The 24195-nt window shown below is 37.0% G+C and overlaps 1 protein-coding gene across 5 annotated transcripts in view; it reads right to left on the reverse strand.

Moving 5' to 3' along the window:
- Positions 1-24195, reverse strand: part of Usp33 (ubiquitin specific peptidase 33) — a 66166-nt gene that overhangs the window by 23775 nt on the left and 18196 nt on the right. For 4 of the 5 annotated variants that reach the window (XM_048351616.1, XM_048351612.1, XM_048351613.1 and 1 more), the window contains 13 exons: positions 23488-23640; positions 21584-21686; positions 18600-18669; positions 15167-15280; positions 14517-14595; positions 12774-13191; positions 8825-8965; positions 6628-6740; positions 4860-5032; positions 4666-4760; positions 4004-4037; positions 831-876; positions 150-330 (listed from right to left, as the gene is read on the reverse strand). In XM_048351616.1, the coding sequence (XP_048207573.1) occupies positions 150-330; positions 831-876; positions 4004-4037; positions 4666-4760; positions 4860-5032; positions 6628-6740; positions 8825-8965; positions 12774-13191; positions 14517-14595; positions 15167-15280; positions 18600-18669; positions 21584-21686; positions 23488-23640 (1720 nt within the window). The remainder of the gene's footprint in view (positions 1-149; positions 331-830; positions 877-4003; positions 4038-4665; positions 4761-4859; positions 5033-6627; positions 6741-8824; positions 8966-12773; positions 13192-14516; positions 14596-15166; positions 15281-18599; positions 18670-21583; positions 21687-23487; positions 23641-24195) is intronic. The other variant, XM_048351617.1, reaches the window with a different exon arrangement.

Genomic DNA, 24195 nt, shown 5'->3' on the forward strand with positions numbered 1-24195 from the left:
GGTGCTGGGGGATTGAACCCAGGGCTTCATGTATACAAGGCAAGCACTCTTGCCACAAGGCCATATCCCCAGCCCAAACAGGTTTTATTTAAGAAATCAATTCCAGTATGTATTTTTTATCTAAGGACAAATATAAAAACTATACTTACTACTAGCAGTCCCATGATGACAGATAACTGACAGAAGATCATATGTCACAATCTGAGCTGGACTGTCCTTAGCAAGAAATGGCTGAAGATCTAGACCTTCTAGTGGAAATGAAACATGGGTGCTGATTTTGGTGGAAAACATCAGCTCATGTCTGAATCTTTTAAGGTGAATACATAAAATCTACAAGACAGTAAAATTTAAAAGTGTAGCTTGTCATTACAAAAGACCAAAAGAATTCCAATTGGTAAAAAATGGCACATTAGGATTTTTATTCTACAACAAGAAATTGAGATGCTCAATCAAAATAAAATTACAAAATAATGAATAGTTGTTTAACATTTTACTGAAAAAACTATTTTATTTAGTTTATACCCTTGGAAGGGACCTATTAAACATTTACTTTGAATTGCCAAGGCCAACTATCAGCCTCCAGTTATAACCCAATCTTAGAGATGCTTATTGTGGAAATGGTAAAACTTGCTTCTTCCTAAGTTCTTCCTTGCTTTTCTAATTTTATAGTTTACACCTGGCAATATACTATAAAGACTGATTACATCATGTCCAGTATAGTACACTGTGAAGAGCACTCTATTCTTCAATCATGCAAAGAGCATTTGTTACATGGTGTTATATTAATGCTTTATTACTTTAAAGAAATGAGTTAAATGAAGCTCTCATACCTCAGGAAACTTTTGTACCTTACAAAACTTTACTCCATTCCTCAATCTAAGGGTAAAAAACAAAAACAAAAAAAAGAATGAATCTACAGAAAGATTTAGTAAATTTAAATATACCATAAAAATATTTTAGAAAATATGAAGATAAAAGGCATCAGACTAAATGTCCCCAACTAAATTAGATTATATATTTATGCACTAAATATCCTAATAATACAAACACTGGAATACCATTGTGAAAATTAGCTGAAGCCAAGACAACAGTATAAAAACTTAAAAATTTTGTAATTCCTTGATGGAAATAAAGTTAAAGCAAATATTCTACTGTTTATGATCTGGCTATGCTTTTATCCCATCTATATATTAAGTAAAACAACGTAAAACAAAATTACAACTAATACAAAACTATTGGGGGGGGGATAGGGCAGAGTGCCAGCCAAGTAAGAGAGCTAAGTGACTGCAAAGTCCTGAGTTTAAGCCTGGGTACTGGCTAGAATCAAAGAATGAATTAATTAACTAATTAAATTTGTTGTTTTTAACAGAAAGTTTTGCTACTATGTAGCCCAAATAGTCTCAAACTCATAACCTTCATGCCTTAGTCTGCTGAGTCAATTACTACAGTTGGCTTTGAATTTTTTATTCTTCAACATGAGGGGGAAACTTTATATAAGGCTGATTGTTAATGATAATCAGTATTAACATACACATAATAGGTCTCTATTTTGGATTTTGTTTTTCTGCAAAAAGTGGGTCTTGAACTCAAGGCTTTTGAACTCACTTGGCTTTTGGGCTCAAGGCTGGCTCTTTATCACTGGAGCCCACCTCTCCTTCTGACTTTTTGTTGCTTCAAGAGTCTCATGGACTTTTCTGCCGAAGCTGGCTTTGAACCACAATCTTCAGATCTCAAGTAGTGAAAATTACAGACTTGAGCCACCAGCACACAGCTTCACTATGTTCTTTACCCTAGACTGTTTGGCTTTAGAAGGAAAGATTTGCTAGGCATCAGTGGCTCGTACCTATAATCCTATCATGCAGCTGGGAGTTCTGAGAATCATGGTTCAAAGCCAGCCTAGGCAAGAAAACCAGTAAGACTCTTATCACCAATTTACCACCAAAAAGGGGGGAGGGGGACCTGGAAATATAGCTGTGGCTCAAAGTGGTAGAGCTCATGGGCAGCACCCAGGCCCTGAGTTCAAGCCGCAGGATCAATACTAACTAACTAAATAGGAAGGATCTATCTCTAGGCCATCTCCTCCTTCAGCTCTCCAATAGGCTTCAAAAATAAAATCTTTCCTAAACACAAGTTTGCTTAATAAAATAGCAAATAAACACAAATTTGAGGGCTGGGGATATGGCCTAGTGGCAAGAGTGCTTTCCTCGTATACATGAAGCTCTGGGTTCTATTCCTCAGCACCACATATATAGAAAATGGCCAGAAGTGGCAGTGTGGCTCAAGTGGCAGAGTGCTAGCCTTGAGCAAAAAAGAAGCCAGGGACAGTGCTCAGGCCCTGAGTTCCAGGCCCAGGACTGCCAAAAAAAAAAAGAAAAGAAAAAAGAAAAGAAAAACAAATTTTAAAAAGCCAACACGTTGTTTTTAAATAAAAATCATTATTGACCAAAGAGTATAGTATTCCTTTCTGTAATAAAAACGAATCGTTGCAGAGCAAGATTTCCCTGGAGTTACTTGCCAAGCACCCAAAGGCTACAATAGTAAGATTTTATTAGGTCATTATTTTTCTGTAACAGATCCAGAAAAATTTTCCAATTCCTTCTCTCTCAAAAATATTTGAGGGCTGTGAATATGGCCTAGTGGCAAGAGCACTTGCCTCCTACACATGAAGCTCTCCGTTTGATTCCCCAGCACCACATGTATGGAAAACGGCCAGAAGGGGCGCTTGTGGCTCAGGTGGCAGAGTGCTAGCCTTGAGCGGGAAGAAGCCAGGGACAGTGCTCAGGCCCTGAGTCCAAGGCCCAGGACTGGCCAAAAAAGAATAAGAAAGAAAAATATTTGCTTTACCAAGTCTCTAATAATTGTTCTGACCACTATATGAAGTTAAAAATCTAAATGTATTACAAAATAGAAAAAGGCAGCTGGTAGTATATATAAACAGACTCAGGGGGCTGGGGATATAGCCTAGTGGCAAGAGTGCCTGCCTCGGATACACGAGGCCCTAGGTTCGATTCCCCAGCACCACATATACAGAAAAAACGGCCAGAAGCGGCGCTGTGGCTCAAGAGGCAGAGTGCTAGCCTTGAGTGGGAAGAAGCCAGGGACAGTGCTCAGGCCCTGAGTCCAAGGCCCAGGACTGGCCAAAAAAAAAAAAAAAAAAAAACAGACTCAGGGATAACTGTGTTACTCTGCCATTGTTAATAGCAGATAACATCAAAGTTGGCCTACATTTCTGAATGCACCTTTACATCTGGCTTTTAAAATGGCAATCCAGGACTGGGAATATGGCCTAGCGGCAAGAGTGCTTGCCTCATATACATGAAGCCCTGAGTTCAATTCCCCAGCACCACATATATAGAAAACGGCCAGAAGTGGCACTGTGGCTCAAGTGGCAGAGTGCTAGCCTTGAGCAAAAAGAAGCCAGGGACAGTACTTAGACCCTGAGTCCAGGCCCCAGGACTGGCAAAAAAACAAAAAAACAAACAATAAAATGGCAATCCAGAAGAAAATGTTGCCTTATTTTAGAAAATGTTTAATGCTAACTCACATACTTATTTCATTCCTCAAAATATATAATTAACCTTTAGTAGGGCGCTAGTGGTTTCCACCTATAATCCTAACTACACAGGAAGCTGAGATCTAAGGATTATAGTTCAAAGCCAGCTTAGGCATGAAAGTCCAAGAGACTCTTATCTTCATTAAACCGCCAAAAAAAAAAAAAGTAGGAAGTAGAACTTGTGGCTCAAGTGGCAGAGCTAGCCTTGTGCAAAAAAGCTCAGGGACAACACCCAGGGCCAAGTTCAAGTCCCAGATTTTGGGGGGGGGGGGACTTCCCTTTAACATCTTACATAAGCCTATTAAGTTTTCACCTTAAAATTTGTTTTACAGATTAACTAAAGCTTTCTGGCCAACATTTTTCTAAACACTGTCAAGTATAATGTGCCCAACTCAAAAAGCCAAGAAAAATCTAAAATATGAAATTAAAATCATTGTCCATGTCACTTACTTTTTGCATTTTTCACAACTGTACATATTGTCACCTGCAAATAGAACAGATCTAGTTATTTTTCTTAAAGTAACTACAAATTGTCTTCTATTGCTTTTGCATTACTTTGATTTTATATGACATCATAACAGTGGAAGAAAGGTTCACTATTTTAGTCTCTGCTCATAAATCAGTTCATGTATTCCTTAACTAAAACATCCTTCTCCTCCCTCTACTTTTAAGCTTGAAAGCCAACTTAAAATGATACTCTTTTCATTGACTTACTGGACAAAATTCACTAATGGCCTGTCATGTATCCAAGGAATGTGCTGAACACACAAAAAGACTAAATGCCAATGGTAAGAAAGACTTCACAGACAATTCAAGTTATACAAGTCCATTATTTTGGTTATGGTTTCACTTCTTTGTATGCCAGAACCATTTTAAGACATTTTCCTTCCCAGCCCCACAAAAACAAAAACCAACAATAAAAATTATGCATAGCACCGTACTATAGGAATCTGTACCAATTCTTCTGGGATGTTTATCCTACTACATTTGTATTACTGCAGGTTAGATGCTGGTACTGTACCATTATGATCAAGTTTTATTTAAGTGGCTCTAATATTTAGCTTTAGATTCACCTACAATTAGCCACAAATATGACTGATTACATTTCTTACCTTTTAGTTCATCTCTGGCAAAGAAGGCAGCAAGACAATCTTGCAAGGTTACTACTGGACCCCAAAACCAGCTAGGGACACATGAGACAACAAACCTGAAACATCATTGACAGAAAAAAAAAGGAAGTGTTCTGCCAGTACAGCAGAAACAGCAGCTTCAACAATCAATGGAAACAAAGGAAATATATACATACCTCTTCACATATTCCATGAAAAATGCTATCCACCCTTGTGGAGCATAAGCTTCGCCACAAGATCCTGCCTTGACTATAGAAGTTGGATGACTGGATGAATGCAGCTTAGCAAGGTCTTCCTTGCCAGGAATGGGCAAGGAGAGATCTTGAAAGGTCTCGAGGGTTACAGATACCTACAATTGGTTTGTGTTTTAAAAATGGGGAAAATAATCCAGCACAAACATTTAAAGGTTAGATTTTTAGACTCCGAAAAATAAAGCAAGTTGTAATAGGCAAAAACAAGCAAACAAACCAAACTGCTTTTACAGTTATTTTAGCAAAAAGACATTTGCTCTGGCCAAGGCACTATCCCAAATTTAATCTTCACATAAACCATGTACTGTAGACACTAACATCCCTATTAAAGTCAGAGATATTGCACCATTAGGTATTCCTAAGTCAGCCATGATTGCCTAAAGGCCAAATTCTTGTTTGGGGCTTTGTTGAGTACTTTGGATAAAACTCCAGAGCCTTGTATATGCATCATCTACCATTGAGCTAACTACTGCAGCCCAAAATTCAGACTCCTTAGAACTATCATATAATTCTTTTGGAAATTAGTTCTTAGTTTTTGTTTGCTGGGTGCTTACTTTGTTGGCAGTGGTGGCTTTTTTTTTTTGCCAGTCCTGGGGCTTGGACTCAGGGCCTGAACACTGTCCCTGGCTTCTTTCTGCTCAAGCTAGCACTCTACCACTTGAGCCACAGCGCCACTTCTGACTTTTTTCTATACATGTGGTGCTGAGGAATCGAACCCAGGACTTCATGTATTCGAGGAAAGCACTCTACCACTAGGCCATATTCCCAGCCCAGTGGTGGCCTTTTTTGTAGTCTAAATCTCACTATGTTATTCAGGCTGGTCAAATTTCTGAGCTCAAATAATCATTTTTCCCCAGCTTCCTGAATAGATGGAGGACTACAAGCTGATAACAGTTTTGACTAGAAAGGGGAGGGGTATATAGAACCTGATATCATATGACTTTAGGTGATCTCACTGTGTGAGCATCATGTATTTATAAACTAAGATAATGTCTTCAGGTGATAGATATTACCAGACCATGGTTATATAATACTCTGTCTTAGAAAAAAATGTCAGGTAGCAAATACCTGCAGCTGAGAATTTGTCTGGACCATTTATAACCTACTTTAAAATAAACCTACTGAATGTCCTTGAATGTAAGATTATAACATAACACTTAAAAACTTACTTTTCAATTCTTTGTGAAACATTATTTCATTTTCATTAACTATATTCAATACTGCACTAAAGCAACAAGCCAAGAAACTCTGAAGGATGTATGCATTATCTTTAAAAATCAAGATCATTGTAATTTATGACCTTGTAATCTATGATTCTGACACTACCTTTTTACCTAAGCTCTTGTCTAAGAGAGGAAAATGCTTATATAGTACAAATAAAACCAAATCTAAGAGATACATATATACTGCTTCAGCATGTGAGCAGCAACATCATGCCAGCATGCTAATCCCATCAGCCTAGGGAGAATATCCATGTGTTGCCAATTCTTATGGCAGAACAATCTCTCACCTCTATGTACCAAAACACATAAAGAACTTAGTAATTTTTCCTATTTCTAGAATCAAATTTATGTTGATGCAGACACAAAAAAATGTACAAATAGCTGCAATGAAAAGAGATTAAACTCTTTGTATCACTTTTTAAGAGCATTAGACAGAAACTTCCTGTGTATAGTAATTCCCTTATACTCACCCTATCACAAGTCAGACACTGTACTGAGCTAATGATTGTTCCATCAAATATGTCTGAAATAACACTTCTGTATTTCTTATGCTGTTTTTTTCTCTTTGGAGATGCAGACTGAGCTAGGATTGAAAAGGAAGCATAGAACATTAACAAAATGTTTGAGATTCCTTTCAATAGTATTCCTTTAAATAAACCAATGAATCATTCAAATAAGGTTTCAACTGGTTTTATTTTTTTTACTATGGCTTTTAGCCATCATAAATATACATAATGGGAAAATAAAGAAAATCTTGAATTAAGAATAACAAAAAGGGCTAGGAATATGGCCTAGTGGCAAGAGTGCTTGCCTCATATACATGAAGCCCTGGTTTCAATTCCCAAGCACCACATATACAGAAAATGGCCAGAAGTGGCGCTGTGGCTCAAGTGGCAGAGTGCTAGCCTTGAGCAAAAAGAAGCCAGGGACAGTGCTCAGGCCCTGAGTCCAAGGCCCCAATACTGGCTAAAAAAAAAGAATAACAAGAAGCCAGGCACTAATGGCTCACACATGTAATCCTATCTATTCTGGAGGCTAAGATCTGAGAAAACCCTAAGATCTGAGATCTATAAACCTGTAAGTTTTACCTTTTTTTTGCCAGTCCTGGGGCTTGAACTCAGGGCACTGTCCCTGGCTTCTTTTTGCTCAAGGCTAGCACTCTACCATTTGAGCCACAGCGCCACTTCTGGCCGTTTTCTGTATATGTGGTGCTGAGGAATCGAACCCAGGGCTTCAAGCATGCTAGACAAGCCCTCTACCACTAGGCCACATACCCAGCCCCAGTTTTACCTTTTCATAAAGGTAAAATTCTCATTCATAGCTAGTGGGAATACAGACACTGGACATTTTTGTCAAATAGTAAGTATAAAAATGAACAAAAAGCTCAGTATATGTATCCTAAACAAATATAACTTAGGTTCAGAAAAACATCTGTACACCAATGTTTACAGCAGCACTATTCATAACTGCTAAAAACTAGAAACAAATCAAAAATCCCTCAATGAGTGAATTACCAGTGACTAATACAAGGAAATACAATTTGATAATGAAAAGAAACAGACTATTCAGACATGCAATAATACAACTGATTTTCAAATACTTTATGCTAAGTGAAAGAAGCCTGTTTCAGAAGTCTACATACTGTACAGTTTCATTTGTAAGGCATTTTGGGAAAATGCAAAACAATAGAAACCCAGTATCATGGTGCTAGGACTTAGGGGAGGATGATCTGATTACAAAACAAGAGCATGAAGGAATTCTTTAGGGTATTAGAACTATTCTGTATTGTGTTTGTAATAACAAACATTTGTCCATGTGTTAAAACATTGAATTTTTTTGCAAAAAGTGAACTGAACTGTAAATAAAATTTTTAAATATAGACTACTAGCCAGGCACTAAGTGGCAGATCCATGTAATCCTAGCTATTGTAGAAGTTCCTAAGATGGCTCCACCATCCAGAGGATGATAGTTACAGGCGAGCACAGGCAGAAAACTTCACTAGAACCTATCTCTAAAAATACTGTATAAATATGTGTGGAGATATAACAATGTAATCCCTTACTGGGTAAGTGATTTAAACTAATTTTTTTTAAAGCAGCTAATAAAAACTAAAAAAAAAAAAAAAAAAAAAAGCCAAGTACCTGGGGCTCATGCCTGTAAATCCTACTCAGGAGGGTAAAATTTGAAGATCTCACTTCAAAGCCAGCCTTGGCAGGAAAGCCCATGAGACTTTTACCTCCAATTAACTACCAAAAACAAAAACAAAACAGAACAAAAAAAAAACCTGTCATAAACGTAGGTGTTGCTCAAGTTGTAGAGTGCTAACCTTGAGCACAAAAGAAGACTCTCCATCCCTGAGTTTGAGGCCCAGTACACACGCACACACACAAAAAAAGCTGGGCTAGAGGTATGGTTCAAGTAGAAAAGTATATCAGCCTCGCAAATGCAAGGTTTCCCCACTAAAAACAAAAAGAGTACCACACTCAAACCCTTTAAATGATAAAGTATCAAAATTAACATTTAATTTTTGGCATTTTTAAAAATTAGCAATCATAAGGAAAATTCCGTATGTGCTTTAATTTAAACAAGTCCACCCCTTTCTCCCAAAAATCAGCATTTTAAACTAATATTCAAAACAAAAGAACTTGAACGAAGAAAACTTTTTACCTTTTTTGTGGGTGGACGCCAATCCTGGCCACAAATTGCCTGATTTAGGAGGGCTGGTAGATAAACGTGAATTAACACCTTCATTGGATGGAATAATCTGTGGTGTAGATAGTTCGTTCAAATGAACATCTGTGATATACTCTGCAATATTTAAAAGTTGTGTTATTACCCTGAGTGACAAAATTATTCCATATGTCCAAAAATGTTAGTAAAAGTTAGGTTTTTGGGGGGAGATTGGTTTTGTTTTGTTTTTGTTGGTCATGGTGCTTGAACTCTGAACCTGGACACTAACACCATTTCTAGTTTTCTAGAGGTTAATTGGACATAAGAGTCACATGGACTTTCCTGCCCAGGCTGGCTTTGAACTGAGATCTTCAGATCTCAGTCTCCTGAGTAGCTAAGATAACAGGTATGAGCCCCTATGCCTGGAAGTAAAAGTTTCTTAATTTGACAATCTCAATGCAATACATGTAAGTGTGCATCAGCTGAAATATCTGAAAAACAAAGTGTTTGCAAAGCAAAAGTGTTTTAAAATTATTTTAAAAACACATTATGGTTATGGGTAATTCAGGAAAAGAACAGTGAAAACACAAAGCTAAAAAGCATAAAAGGGAAAGAAAAACGAGGGCTTAAGATATCACAAGAAATATACTCCCTGCCCTATTATGTAACTGTACCCCTTTTGCACAACACCTTGTCAACAAAATTTAATTAATAAAAAAAGCATCTTGGTCCAAGTTTTGTACATTTAAAAATACAACCAGGTGCTAGTGACTCCTGCCTTTAATCCTAGGTTATCTACGATCTCAGGATTGCAGTTCAGTAACAGCCTAGACAGAAAAAATTCTGAAACTCTTATCTTCAATGAACACAAAAAGTGGAGGTGTGCCTCAAGTAGTAGAGAGCCACCCAGTCTTGAGCAAAAAAAAGCCAAGAAAAAGCATGAGGCCCTTAACTCAAACCCCAGTACCAGCATCAAACAAAGAAAAATAAAATACACCTAGTAGTATAATTTTAACTTATTATTATTTATTTAGTGATGCAAGGGATAGAACCCAGTTAGGATTGCTAGTCAAGTGATCATTCACTGAGCAACACCCTAGACCAAGAGTATTTTTAAGTAAAAGAAAAAGATTACTCTTACAGACTAACATAACAATCAAAACTACACAAGAAATTCAGGCGTAAATAAGCTATATGTACACTGTTACTGTGATAAAAAATAAATCTTTCCATTAAAAAAAGATCTTTTTCAGGGGCTGGGGATATAGCCTAGTGGCAAGAGTGCCTGCCTCGGATACACGAGGCCCTAGGTTCGATTCCCCAGCACCACATATACAGAAAACGGCCAGAAGCGGCGCTGTGGCTCAAGTGGCAGAGTGCTAGCCTTGAGCAAAAAGAAGCCAGGGACAGTGCTCAGGCCCTGAGTCCAAGGCCCAGGAGTGGCAAAAAAAAAAAAAAAAAAAAAAAAAAAAAAAAAGATCTTTTTCAGAATTATAAGATGAATAAAAAAATGTCAGTTTGATGAAGGTTAACTTGATGGTTTGCTGTTGAAGTAATAGTGTCTAACATGTGTTTCATGGAAAGAGCTAATGTGCTCAATGAGTGTATGAAAAAAAGGAAAAGGGCTGGGAATGTGGCCTAGTGGTAGTGTGCCTATATAGCATACATGAAGCCCTGGGTTTGATTTCTCAACACCACATAAACAGAAAAAGTTGGAAGTGGAGCTGTGGCTCAAGTGGTAGAGTATCAGCCCTGAGCAAAAAGAAGCCAGGGACAGTGCTCAGGTCCAGAATTCAAGCCCAGGACTGGCCAAAAAGGCATGTAAAAGAAAAAAAGAAAAAAAATGTTAATAACAAACCCTACAGTTATTTTCTTTTCCAGAAATGCAAAACCATTTTTCCATAGACTATTCTCAATACATAAACTATGACCAAGTCAGACTGCATACTGTTGGAGAAAAAAGGTTCACCAGACTTTCTGAAGAGGAAAAATGTCAGCATTTAGATCCAGAAAAAGAATTGGCAAGTTTTTCCTACAAATGGGCAGATAGCAAGTATTTTAGGTTTTGTGTGCCATAAGGTCCTTTTTTTTAAAATTGACTACCTTTTATTTTTATTTATTTATTTACTTTTTTGCCAGTCCTGGAGCTTAAAATCAGGGCCTGAGCACTGTCACTGGCTTCTTTAGCTCAAGGCTAGCAATCTGCCACTTGAGCCACAGCATCACTTCTGGTCTTTTCTATATATATGGTGCTGAGGAATTGAACCCAGGGCTTCATGTATATGAGGCAAGCACTCTTGGCACTCGGCCATATTTCCAGCCCGCCATAAGGTCTTGATCACACTTTTTCACTACGACTTTAAAACACATAAAAACTCACTCTGCTGATTTAAGTTCTTACCTACTTATTATGTACACGACAAACCTGTCACCAGTTTTTAAAGGACCAATGTTAAAACTACCAGTTTGTCCCTAAATCAGGCTTAACTGGGCTTTGGAAAAGGAAGAGGTAGATAGCAGTCCAGGCTTTCACTACTGACATTTCATAGACATATTGACTAGAGGTAGGATCAGAACCTAACACTCCTAGTTTCCCAACTGGGAAACATCTACATACTGTACACAGCTAAACCATGAGATTTTTCAAAGGCTACAGAACTATTCTATACAAAGGAACTTTTGTTTCCTTTGGCCTTTTCTTATTTTACTTTTTAACAGGGTTTCACTTTGTCTAAAGCTGCCTCAACCTCCCAAGTGCTAGGCTTACAGGCAGGAAATCTGTATTAATTCAAATACTTGTTTAGTAGCTCTCAAGTTTCAGCAATTATCAAGATAAAATTTTTGTTACTTTTAGCCTCTTAAGATCACATAATTTGAACCTCTAATGGCCTAACTTTATACACTTAGGAGAACTAAACACCATATGAAGCCAAGATAAATTAAGTCTTAAAAATATAAATGTGAAAAAAATATTATAAATGTAATATGCAAAACATTGGGTGTAACTCCAATGACAGCAATCAAAATCTAGTAAGAGTATATAATTTAGAAAAGGACAATCTGTGTTATTTTGCTTTCTTAATCCTAGAATCAACAGAACTGGCTTGAAATAAAAAGATAATAAAAGGACCAATTCTGATTTGAGCATTTTATTGTCCTTCAACCTTCCACATGTGAGGACCTCAAATTTGCTGTTGCCTTAATCCCAGCCTGCAGAATCTTGAAAAACAAATTTCTTTTATTTTTAACTTTATTATTATTATTATTATTTTTTTTTTTTGTCCAGTCCTGGGCCTTAGACTCAGGGCCTGAGCACTGTCCCTGGCTTCCTTTTGCTCAAGGCTAGCACTCTGCCACTTGAGCCACAGTGCTACTTCTGGCCGTTTTCTATATATGTGGTGCTGGGGAATTGAACCCAGGGCTTCATGTATACGAGGCAAGCACTCTTGCCACTAGGCCATATCCCCAGCCCCTGTAACTTTAAATAATTGTACATTAGCTACATATGTAAAAAGAATTATGATGAATGTCTAGTTCAAAAGGAGGGGATAAATTTCCTTTTTTGTTTGTTCTTTGGGTAGACTGGAGTTTAAATACAGGGACTCTCACAAGACGAGTTTTCTATAGCTGAGTCATGCCTCCAACTATTTGGTTTGAGACAGTGTCATAGCTGACCTATGTAGCATGAACTTGTACTAGCTATATAGTCCAGGCTACCCTTGAACTCTGAGTCTCATGCTACAATACCCAAGTTTGAATGTCGTAAATAAACAATCTTTAAATTCTTCTTTTCTTCTCTTCAGAGTCTTTAACTTGATGACTTTAATACTCCCATGTAATAACACTAAAATTTAGGACTATTAACTAAAAGTTCCCAGTGAAACAATTATTTAAGCACTCATTGTCTACAAATGAAATATTATGTTTATGATCAAATTATCGTCACCTGAAGCTCTGCCATGTATTTGCACTTTGACAGTTTCCTGGTTATTTAAGTTGACTGTTTCAGATACAGAGTCTGTATCTTTATCTAATTCTCCTTCAGAATTTATTTTATTAATCTTATTGCATATCTTCTCTTTTTGCCAGTCTTTTGACATTTCTGAATTGTTCTCATCATCCTGAATTAACATCGTTGTTTCATTATTATCTTCAGAAAAGCCTTTGGAACCATTTTCATTTTCTACTTTATCACTGTTGCTACAAGATTCACAGGACTGAAAATCTACATCCGACTGGCTCTTGTCTTCTTCCATGGTCTCCTCAGAAGTCATAGTTTGAGAATCTTCCTCTGTTTCCATGACCTGCTCTTTCAATTCTTCATGAAGAAGATCCATTAAACATCGAAGGAATTCTTGTGCATCCTAACATATTAACAACATAATGTTAACATTTTATTACATGAATATTTAGGAACGTAAAAAAAATGTAAAATGTGGTTTACAGAACATAAGGCAATAAATAGGATACTAAACTGAAGATGATTTCAATTTCAACTTTTATTAGTGCTGCTATTCATAAACTAAATGGAGAAAAATAATGATCTGCCTCATATAACAATCAGATTTTAGAGACATGTCCTAAATTCAAGTATGTATGAGCTTTGACTAAGTTATAGCTTTATCATCTCGAACCTCATGCATCTCAAAGAAAAATACCTTTGATCCACCTGAAAATACAAGTTCTTGGGCCCCAACTTAAAGCATCTTGGAGATCTTAGAATTTGTATGAGACAAGCTAATAAGAAGGAATAGGAAACCAGGTGCCAGTGGCTTATGCCTGCAATCCTAGCTACTCAGGAGACTGAGATCTGAGGATCATGGTTCAAAGCCAGCCTGTGCTGAAAAGTCCCCATGAGATTCTTATCTCCAATTAACCACTTAAAAACCAGAAGTGGCACTACGGCTCAAGTGGTAGAGTGCCAACCCTGAGCACAAACAGGCTCAGAGACAGTGCCCAGGCCCTGAGTTCAAGACCCACAACCAACAAAAAAAAAAAAACACCAAAAAACCAGAAGGAGGAATTGGTAATGGCTTGAAAAGAGAAAAATGCACCAGGGCCAGATATAAATACTAATGATACTATATAAAACTATAGTAATTGAAAGTGCCATGTGATATCAATCCAAATATCACAGATCAATGAAATGGATTAGAAACCCCAGAGAGGCTTTTTTGAACATTTGCCTCATGTGTACCAGGAACTGCATTTGATCCACAGCACTACAAAACAAAAACAAAAGGCCCAAGATAGAGTCTATCATTTATGAATAAACACATGAATAAAGTAACAATAAAGAAAATTTTAAATCATATAAGAGCATTCTTACAATTACACAGTTTGGTACAATTTCTCAGCTATGAAAAAAACAAAATCCATGTTACAAAATAAATACTTCGTGCACAGAAGAGATTTTCTTAAAGCATAAAATAGTGAAAACATTATCTATCTGGATATAACTCACCAGAAAAACAAGAGGAAGTTTATCATATGTGACCCACCCTCAAAGTTTCTAGAAAAATATACATAATAATTTATAATAACACTGAAAGTTGAAAAAATACAAAGCATGGATACTCTTGGTCAATAAAGGTACAAAGAATAATCATAAAATGGACAAATAAATGTATAACATTTTACAAATTTATTAAATATTATTAGAATCATGAATGAAAAGCAATAGACTAACCTGCTGAGAATATCCTCGAAATGTCGGATTAACAGTTTTAATTCCCTGAAACAGATTAGTAGGCACAACAGACCCTGGCCTGAGAAAGAAACTATTTTTAGTATTGACTTTTTTCCATACATTTTTAGTGATTTTCATCACATACATAGTCCCCATGATTACTTTCTCTGTCTCTCTGCTCCTACTAGTCCCCTTCTCCTCAATCTCCCCAAAAGGAAACATTTTAAAAGAAAAACTTTTGACCAGGCACCAATGGCTCACACTTATGATCCAAGCCACTTAAGGGAGACAAGTGCAAGTTCCTAAATGATAAACAAAATTAACACATTACAGCAAAGAATATCCTAATGCCAAACCTTAGAACAAATACATTTAAGTGAGTAGACTTTAATAAAGAATCTATTATCTAATTCTAACATTTTAAGAATGTCATTTCTGTACTAAAGTACTGTATTTCAGAAACAGCATCTTTAGCAATTTAGCATTATGACAACCTCATTTGGATGTTGTTTCAAATGTAACATATTTGAAGTTTAACTGAAGTATGTCAAAACTCTCATTTTTCAGCTAAATAAATATGCCTGCATACTTTCAATATTTGCATATTTATTTTGAGTATAACAAAGAGGATACATATATTAGGTACATACCTGCTTTTATGCCACAATTCTGTCATTAGTTTGAGATAACTTTTACAAATTGCTGGTTTCTTATCTGTTCTAGCTAATCCTCCACAGTCAAGAAAAAACTGCGTCAAAGGTGGGCTAATTTTAAGAAGAAAAAGTGTTAGCCTAGAATCAAAACCTAATAGTGATTAATTTCTAGTCACATAATGAACTGACGGCATACAAATCTCTGAATCTATTATTTTTCGCACCTTTCTAAAGCCTAGCTTCAAATTCATTTCTTCACATCCTTAACAAGCTCAACCAATCAGATTTGGGGCAGCCATAAAGTCTTCCATGTGTTAGATCCAACAAGAACCTTTCTGCTTTCCCTCAAGTAACCTTTTCTAAAGACCCACTCACTCCTTGGTTTTATTTTTTTGATGGAGAGTCCTACCATTTAGCCCAAGCTGGCTTCAAAGCCTCAATACTGCCTCACTCTCCTGGGTGTTGGGGTTACTTACAGGCATGTACCACCACATCCACCTATCCTCCCAACTCTTGAACAAAATTCTTCAACAATATAATACATGTTTCCCCTTACCTCTCCTTTACTTTGTCTCAACAAACAAAAACTTTTTCACTTTTTATTGTTCTTCCTGCTATTAGACATCAAAATATATTCTCAAGATTTGAACCAGTAACTCTTTTTCTCTCCCCAAAACATTCTTTTCTTTGAATGGTCTTAAATTCCTGTCCGTACACCAAAAATGGCCAAATCTATATAACATCAACCATCCATGTCATCTAAACTCCATTTATACAAATGCCCAAACTGAAAAATATTATGGCATCTCAAATTTAACATGGCCAAAACTTTACTTTCAAGAGAATATGTTCTTCCTCCAAGCTTTTACATTCTAATATGTGTATTTGTTGGTGGCTCAAATTAACCATTTTTAAAGCATTTATTATCTTTTATGAGTTTGATTAGTTTTGAGGGCACTCCTGTAAATATATTCAGTTATATAGGAAACTCACACAACAAAGAACCAAATTCTGACTGCAGAAACTGAACCTTCCTTGAAAGCATTTTTTTTTTTTTTGATAGGTCATGGGGCTTGAACTCTGGGCACTGTCCCTGAGCTCTTCAGCTCAAGACTAGTGCTCTGCCAGTTGAGGCACAGTGCCACTTCCTGTGTTCAGGTGGTTAATTGGAGGTAAGAGTTTCATGGACTTTCCTGCCTGGGCTGGCTTTGAGCCACAATTCGCAGATCTGAGCTCCCTCAGTAACTAGGATAAGGCATGAGCCACGGGCTCCCAGCCCTTGAAGGCATTTTGTTGTTTTGTTTTTTGTTTTTCTGCCAGTCCTAGGGCTTGGACTCAGTGCCTGAGCACTGTCCTGGCTTCTTTTTGCTCAAAGCTAACACTCTATCACTTGAGCCACAGCGCCACTTCTGGCTTTTTCTGTTTGTGTGGTACTGAGGAATCAAACCCAGAGCTTCATGCATGCAAGGCAAGCACTCTACTACTAAGCCATGTTCCAAGCCCCCTTGAAGGCATTTTGGTATCCACTAAACCCTTGCAACACTGCCTTATTGCCCACATCTTTCCAATTAAATCAAATTAGTTGAGTGCAATATAATAAAAAAGAACACAAAACAATATGTAGGGTACATGCAGCTTAGTGGTAAAACACTTTCTAATATGAATGAGGCCCTAGCTTCTATACCCAGCACCACTAAATGTTAAAAAATAAGAAACAAACATATACACAAAAATCTCTGTGGAATTCTGATCTAGTACTTACATGAGACCCATGAAAAAGTTAAACTTCTGTACTCAATTTTTGTATGGGTATAAAAATACTCATACTAGGCAGAGTGGCACATTCCAGTACTTGGGAAATTGAGGATAACAAGTTTGAGGCCAGCAAAAAATAAATAAATATAAATAAAGGAATAAAATTGGCCTACAGTTCTTTCAAGTTGTGATTTCCAACTTCAAATCTCCTTTCTCTTCTTAATCTAACCATATTCTCTCAACCAATCATTTTCCTAAAATGTTTATATGCAATTCACTTATTCCTTTCCTACCACCCTACATGGTACAAATCACCATTAATTTTGCTTCAGTTACCTGACAGTCTCCTAACTGATCTTCCAAATGCTACTCTTTTCTTTCTAATTCACTGTCCACACTGCAACTACAGTGATCTTTTTAAAACATAAAATGGATCATTAAACTACATTGTTGTAAAAATACTTCAATGGTATCTTAGTACAATAAAGATTAAGGGGCTGGGAATATGGCTTAGTGGTAGAGTGCTTGCCTTGCATGCCTGAAGCCCTGGGTTCAACTCCTCTGTACCATATAAACAGAAAAGGCCAGGCACTGTGGCTCAAGAGGTAGAGTGCTGGGCTGGGGATATAGCCTAGTGGCAAGAGTGCCTGCCTCGGATACACGAGGCCCTAGGTTCGATTCCCCAGCACCACATATACAGAAAACGTCCAGAAGCGGCGCTGTGGCTCAAGTGGCAGAGTGCTAGCCTTGAGCGGGAAGAAGCCAGGGACAGTGCTCAGGCCCTGAGTCCAAGGCCCAGGACTGGCCAAAAAAAGAGGTAGAGTGCTAGCCTTGAACAAAAAGAAGCCAGGGACAGTACTCAGGCCCTGAGTCCTAGCCCCAAGACTGGCAGATTAGTAGGTAGGTAGGTAGGTAGGTAGGTAGATAGATATAGACAGAGAGAGAGAGGGGAGGGAGGGAGGGAGGGAGGGAGGGAGGGAGGGAGGGAGGGAGGGAGGGAGGGAGGGAGGGAGGGAGGGAGGGAGGGAAGGAGGGAAGATAGATTAAGGACTTAAATTTTAATATGGCCTACATGACCCAAGACCTATGTCATTCACTACCATTATTACCATACTCATGTCATACAAGTTTTCTTCCATTTCTCAAAAATATCAATCTCCTTCCTGCCACAAGAACTCTTACAAAGGTAAAGTACTGCTTCTGAAATAATGAAGTCAGTGATTCTGAATTCTGGTCCTAACTTAATGTATATAAAGAATCGTACCTGCCCTATGGACTTGGTATGATTTAGAAAAAATTAAAATAAATCTAAATGCCTTATTAAAAGGTTACCTATAAAGAATAATATAAAGTATTTTCATAGGATCTCTAAACTAAAAGCAAGGAAATAATTATTCAAGTTCTTTACTTTCTACTGGGAAAAAAAAAAAACCTTGCCAGGCATATACTTCATGCCTGCCTCAGTTGCAAGGCTGTAGGTGTGATCTCCATCACCACAAAAATAAAGCAAATAACTTGCTCAAAAATATACAACTACCTAGGGACTAAGTCTAGACCAACAGCCTTCTACCTACTCTACCTTAGGAGGGGATAATCTCCTGCAGTATGATTCTCTGTTCCAAAAATGACATTCAGTATCTGCACAAGTAAAATGAAAATCAAATTCTCTACTTACCAATTAGAAAGAGCCTGCAAAGCTGCATTCATATAACAAGTATTTCCAATATTTTTCAAACCTGTAAGGCCTATTAAGGAAAAAATGTAAATTCAATACAGCAAAAATGACTCAATTTTATGGGTAGTTGTTGAGTATATTTTTAAACTATAGAAATTGAACTGAGGGAAAGAGGAGATTGAGACTTTCCAAGAAGAATTATACTTATTATCTGGCTTATGAAATTGTTACCCCTTTGTATAATACCTTAATAACAAATTTTTAAGAAGCTATTTATAACCTTAAAATGTGTGTTTGTGTGTGTGTGTGTTATAGAAGAATAATTCAGTGGTAGAGCACAGCACAATATGCTCTAGGTTCAATACCAGGAACCTGTAAAAAGTGGAAATACAAATAGTAAACTAGGGCTGGAATTGTGGCTTAGTGATAGAGTGCTTGCCTAGCATGCATGATACACTGGGTATGATTCCTCAGTACCATGTAAACAGAAAAAAAAACTGAAATGGTGCTGTGGCTCAAGTGGTAGAGAGCTAGCCTTGAGCAAAAGAAGGTCAAAGACAGCGTCCAGGCCCTGAGTTCAAGCCCTCGGACTGGCAAAAAAAAAAAAAAAAAAAAGAAAAGAAAAGAAATAATAAATTGAATTCAGAGGTCATGCTATTAAAAGTCCTTTAATCACCAGTTTTTGAGCTTTGATTAAATCAAAGGTTAGTTTTTCACAAGAATAACCTTTACTATTGCTTTTTAACTCAATTTATTTTACTCATTTATTTATTTTTATTGGTCTTGGCACTTCAATTCTAGGCCTGGAATCTGTCCCTGAGATTCTTTTGCTCAAGGCTAGCTTTACCACGTTAGCCACAATGCCACTTCCAGCTTTTTCTGAGTAGTTCATTAGAGATAAGAGTCTCATGGACTTTTATGCCCAGGATGACTTGGAACTGTAATCCTCAGATCTCAGCTTCCTGAGTAGGTAAGATTACAGGTGTGAGCCACCAGCAGCCGGCTCAATCTATTTTCTAAAAGTATTAGTAGAGATTTAATATTTCTCACCACAACCCATTTAATTATTTGAGAAAACAGTTCCATGATTATGATGCAAAAACTCTTATGTTGGGAGCTAAGAATATGGCCTAGTGGTAGAGTGCTTGCCTCGTATACATGAAACCCTGGGTTTGATTCCTCAGCACCACATATATAGAAAAAGCCAGAAGTGGTGCTGTGGCTAAAGTGGTAGAGTGCTAGCTTGGGCAAAAAGAAGCCAGGGACAGTGCTCAGGCACTGAGTCCAAGCCCCAGGACTGGTTAAAAAAAAAAAAAACCTCATATGGTGATAAAACTGACAAATATCTTTTTCCTTTCCACATTTTTTTTTAATCTCTTCCAGATGTTCAAGTTCATTTTCATCCAGTTACTCCATTACTTTAAGTTGCAAAAGGGACTGGACAGATAGTTCAAAGATAAAGCATAAGTTCCGTATTTGATTTTCAGTATAACAGCAAAAGCAGAAATAATACTTCAATAATAAAACTATGGGTCTTGAGATATAGTTCAATAGTAGCACACCTGTCTAGTAAGAGTACAAGCATGTGCTGTTTGCTTTTTGGAACAAAACAATAGAAATTTCAACTTTTTTCTCTCTCCCTCTCTCCTTCTTTACGCTCCCTTGCTCCTATTATCTGTTTCTCTTTCTTGGGTGGCTTGCCAGCTGGTACTCTATCATTTGACTTTTACCTCCAGCCTGCCTCTTTCTTTCTTATGTTAGGAATCACACCCAACAATTGGCATATGCTAGACAAATGCTCTACTACTGAGCTACATCCCAGCCCAGAAATTTAAACTTCTAAAAATCTCTAAAACACAACTGAATTAACATTTTTAAAAGTATTCAATAAAATTAATACTGTGTATTAAAAAGGCTAAAACATAAAATATACTGAGTATTTACATATTGTCCCTAGTAATGTTAAACTTATAGCAAAGTGTTAATTTCCAGAAAAGTATTTATTATATATTAGATTCACATATAACATCAAGAATATATCAGAAAATTTTAAGTTTATACCAAGTATGGTGGCCTCAAAGATTGTGCACAATACTGACAGTCTGGTTCACAATATAAAGGTTGAGTAAGAGAGTAGATATGCTAGAGAACTATCAGATGCTCCTGATCCTTGTTCCAAATAAATGTTGTCCCTTGGAAATTCTTTTGTTTGAGACAGGGTCTCATATCTCCAGACTTAGACTGGTCTGAAACCTATCATGAAGCTCAAGCTGACTTTAAATTTGCAATCCTCTTGTCTCAGCCTCTTAGTGCTAGGATTATAGGCATGCAATACTATGCTCTGCTTTCCCATGGAAATTCTGCTGAAGGGTACCTTAATATCTCCCCACCAAACTCTTATCACTGACAGGTAAAAACACAAAAACAGGCAGAGATAAATATATCTCACATCAGGCAGTGGCTCATACCTGTAATCCTAGCTACTCAGGAGACTGAAATGTGAGGATCACTGTTCAAAGATAGCACAGGCAGGAATGTCCATGAGACTCATCTCCAATTAACCATCAGAAAACTAGAAGTGGTACTGCAGCTCAAAAAGCATAGTCTTGATCAAAAGAGCTCAGGGACATGACCCAGGCCCTGAGTTCAAGCCCCACAAATAACCAAAACAAAAAACAAAATGTTTTAATTAAATATGTGCGTGTGTATATATATGTGTGTGTGTGTGTGTGTGTATCAAAAGGCAAGTTTTGCAAAAGTGCAAGAGAATAAGATTCCTACTTTGAAGAAATTTCTAATTCTCTCTGGATAAGTTGTAACAGAGAAATCGCTTTACCTATGAATACAATGTTATTTTTTTTGTAATTATCTCCAGTCCCTTTTACTTCTAGATTTAATGTTCAATTGCAGTTTCCTAAATACAAGAGGATCACTAAACACATAATTGTTTTACCTCAGGATCACTAAACACAGAATTGTTTTACCTCTTGCCTTAAGTTCATCTTCTTCTTCTACTTCTATATCCAGATCATCAAATACAGCCACCAGAGGAGTTTTCAATGTTGTATTACTAGGTATTTTAAAGTCCTAAGTAACAACAAAAAAAGATATAGTTCACTTGAATAAGTTACATGGTAAAAAATACTTTAATTTTCCCTAACATGAACACTATAAAATTATTAAAAGATGTTATTTAATAACAGCCTTGTAAATTTATGGTACTATAAAATTTGCATTTATATTTTGTAGGAAATAGCTCTACACTAATGAGTAGCATTATCATCTTGGCCTTATTAACATAAGTACTTGAATAAAAAGCTACTTTCATAACTGACTTATTTGTATTTAAACTCAATAACTAACTCTTCCTAACTCAGTGACATCACATTCTTCAACATGCACTATCTTAGCCTGTCTATTTAGATCTTTCTAACCTTCTATAGGAATAAAAGTGAATGTTCTCACCACAATACATCAAGGTATTAATAGACTGTCACAATCTCTCCTGATTATTTTCTACTCTACTGTATATGCACCCTTCTATGCATACAAAATGATTCTTTTAAATGATAAAATAGTCAAATGTTAATTTCCAAGAATTAGCTTAATTTGGAGATTGTAACTGTTGACCGTTCAAATGTTAACCCACAATGCTAGAGGAAAAACAAAAGATACTAGGCACAGTGGCTCACATCTCTAACACTTAACTATTCAGAAGGCTGAGATTGGGCAAACAGTGGCTATAGGCCAGGCCAGGCAAAAAGTTCTGAAACAATAGCTGGGCACAGAGTCACCTGCCTCTTATTGCCAGCTATGTGAAAGGCTGAGGTCAGGATCTAAAAAATAAAGAAGCTCAGCATAATAGCACAGTCTGTTATCTAAACTGTAACTACAACAAGACGCCTCGAAGGATCACGACCCTCCAGGTTTGGGCCTGGACCAAACATGAGACCCTATCTCAACTTGTACAAAAAAAGAGCTAGTGCACAGCTCAGTGATGGGAGTGTCTGCCTATATTCAGGAAACCCTGAGTTGAAAACCCAGTACAACAAAATTTTTAAAAAGACAAAGAAGCTGTTCATGGTAGAAGATGCCTATAATCCCAGATAACTGGGGAGGTGTAGATTGGGAGGACTGAATGAAGTTCAAGACCAGCCCAGGCAAAAGTTAGTGAAGCCCCATCTCAATCAACAATCTTGATAGGAGGTCTTAGGAAGCACAGATAGGAGAAGTCTAAGGCCAGCCTCACACAAAATATGAGACTATACAGGAAAAAAAAAAAAAGGCAAGAAAAGGGCTGAGAGCATGGCTCTAGTCATAGACTGCCTATCCAAAAAGCTCAAGACTCAAGGCCCAGATTTCAAACCATAGTACTACTAAAAAGTTACTGCTGGTGTAGACATGCCTGTAATCTTAGATTCTCTGGGAGGCAAAATTAAAAGATCAAAGTTAGAGGCCAGATAGGACAAAGTTAGCTCAAGACCTGATCTGAAAAACTAAAATCAAGAAGACTACAGGAACATGGCTCAAGTGGTAGAGCACTTGCCTAGCAATCCTGAAACCTTTAGTTAATCCCCTAACCAAAAACAGGGGAATGGGGAGGCAAAAACCAAAAGAAAACTTGAATTAAAGTATTTTTTTTTAAAGACACTTAAAAATCAGAATCTGTCAAGCTCACACCTGTAATCTTAGCCACTAAAGAACTTGAGATCTGAGGATCATTTTCTGAAGCCAGCCATGAGATTCATCTCCAATTAATAACCAAAAACTATGTATAAGCCATCAGAAAAGAATCTGTATATTCCACCAGATTCAAGACTTATTAGTTTGTTCTTAATTTCATTCTAACAGAAACAGTAACTATAGCTTAACTAAAATAATTAATTACCTGGACATTGTTTTCTGGTGTTTGTTGAAGCTGCCTTACTTGAGGCAATGAAGATTGAGTTCCTAGTTTTCTATCCAAAAATACTTCTTTGCTGCAAGCATAACACCATACTCGAAGAGTGGTAAGGTTCACAGTTAAATAATGCTTTGTCTCCTATATAATTTCACAGGAGAGGGGAAGGAGGAACCAAAATTAGATATACTTTAAAATAATTCCTTCAAGTGAGCAAGGAGGTAACAAGTTTGATAAGAAATGTACTCACTGCCTTACGTATGAAATTGTAACCCCTCTGTACATCACTTTGACAATTAAAAAAAAGTATATAGATATGTAAGTATAAAGTACAATAATAATATCTAAGCCTATCCTAGGTTATTCTACTGTCCCTTTCCCCCAACTACTCACTAAACAAATGCAAGAATATAAGATTCCGTTCTGCAGAACAAACATAAGACAATGAATGATAAAAAGTAACCGCTTCAGAGAACAAAGGCGCATGGTCTCCCTGATATGTGGTTGTTGGGGCGGTGGGGGAGAACAGTAGAGATCATGTCTGTAAAGTAACAAACTTCTTGTCAAATGGTATTTCCACATGTTTTGGTCAGCAACTGTACAGTATGTCTCTAAAACCAAACAATTACTAAATAAACATAAAAAGGTCTAGGATAGACCTATCAGAGTATCACAAGAGCTCAACAGTTACATACA

This window comes from Perognathus longimembris, chromosome 7 (genome assembly GCF_023159225.1).
Source record: "Perognathus longimembris pacificus isolate PPM17 chromosome 7, ASM2315922v1, whole genome shotgun sequence".
Classification (NCBI taxonomy): Eukaryota; Metazoa; Chordata; class Mammalia; order Rodentia; family Heteromyidae; genus Perognathus; species Perognathus longimembris.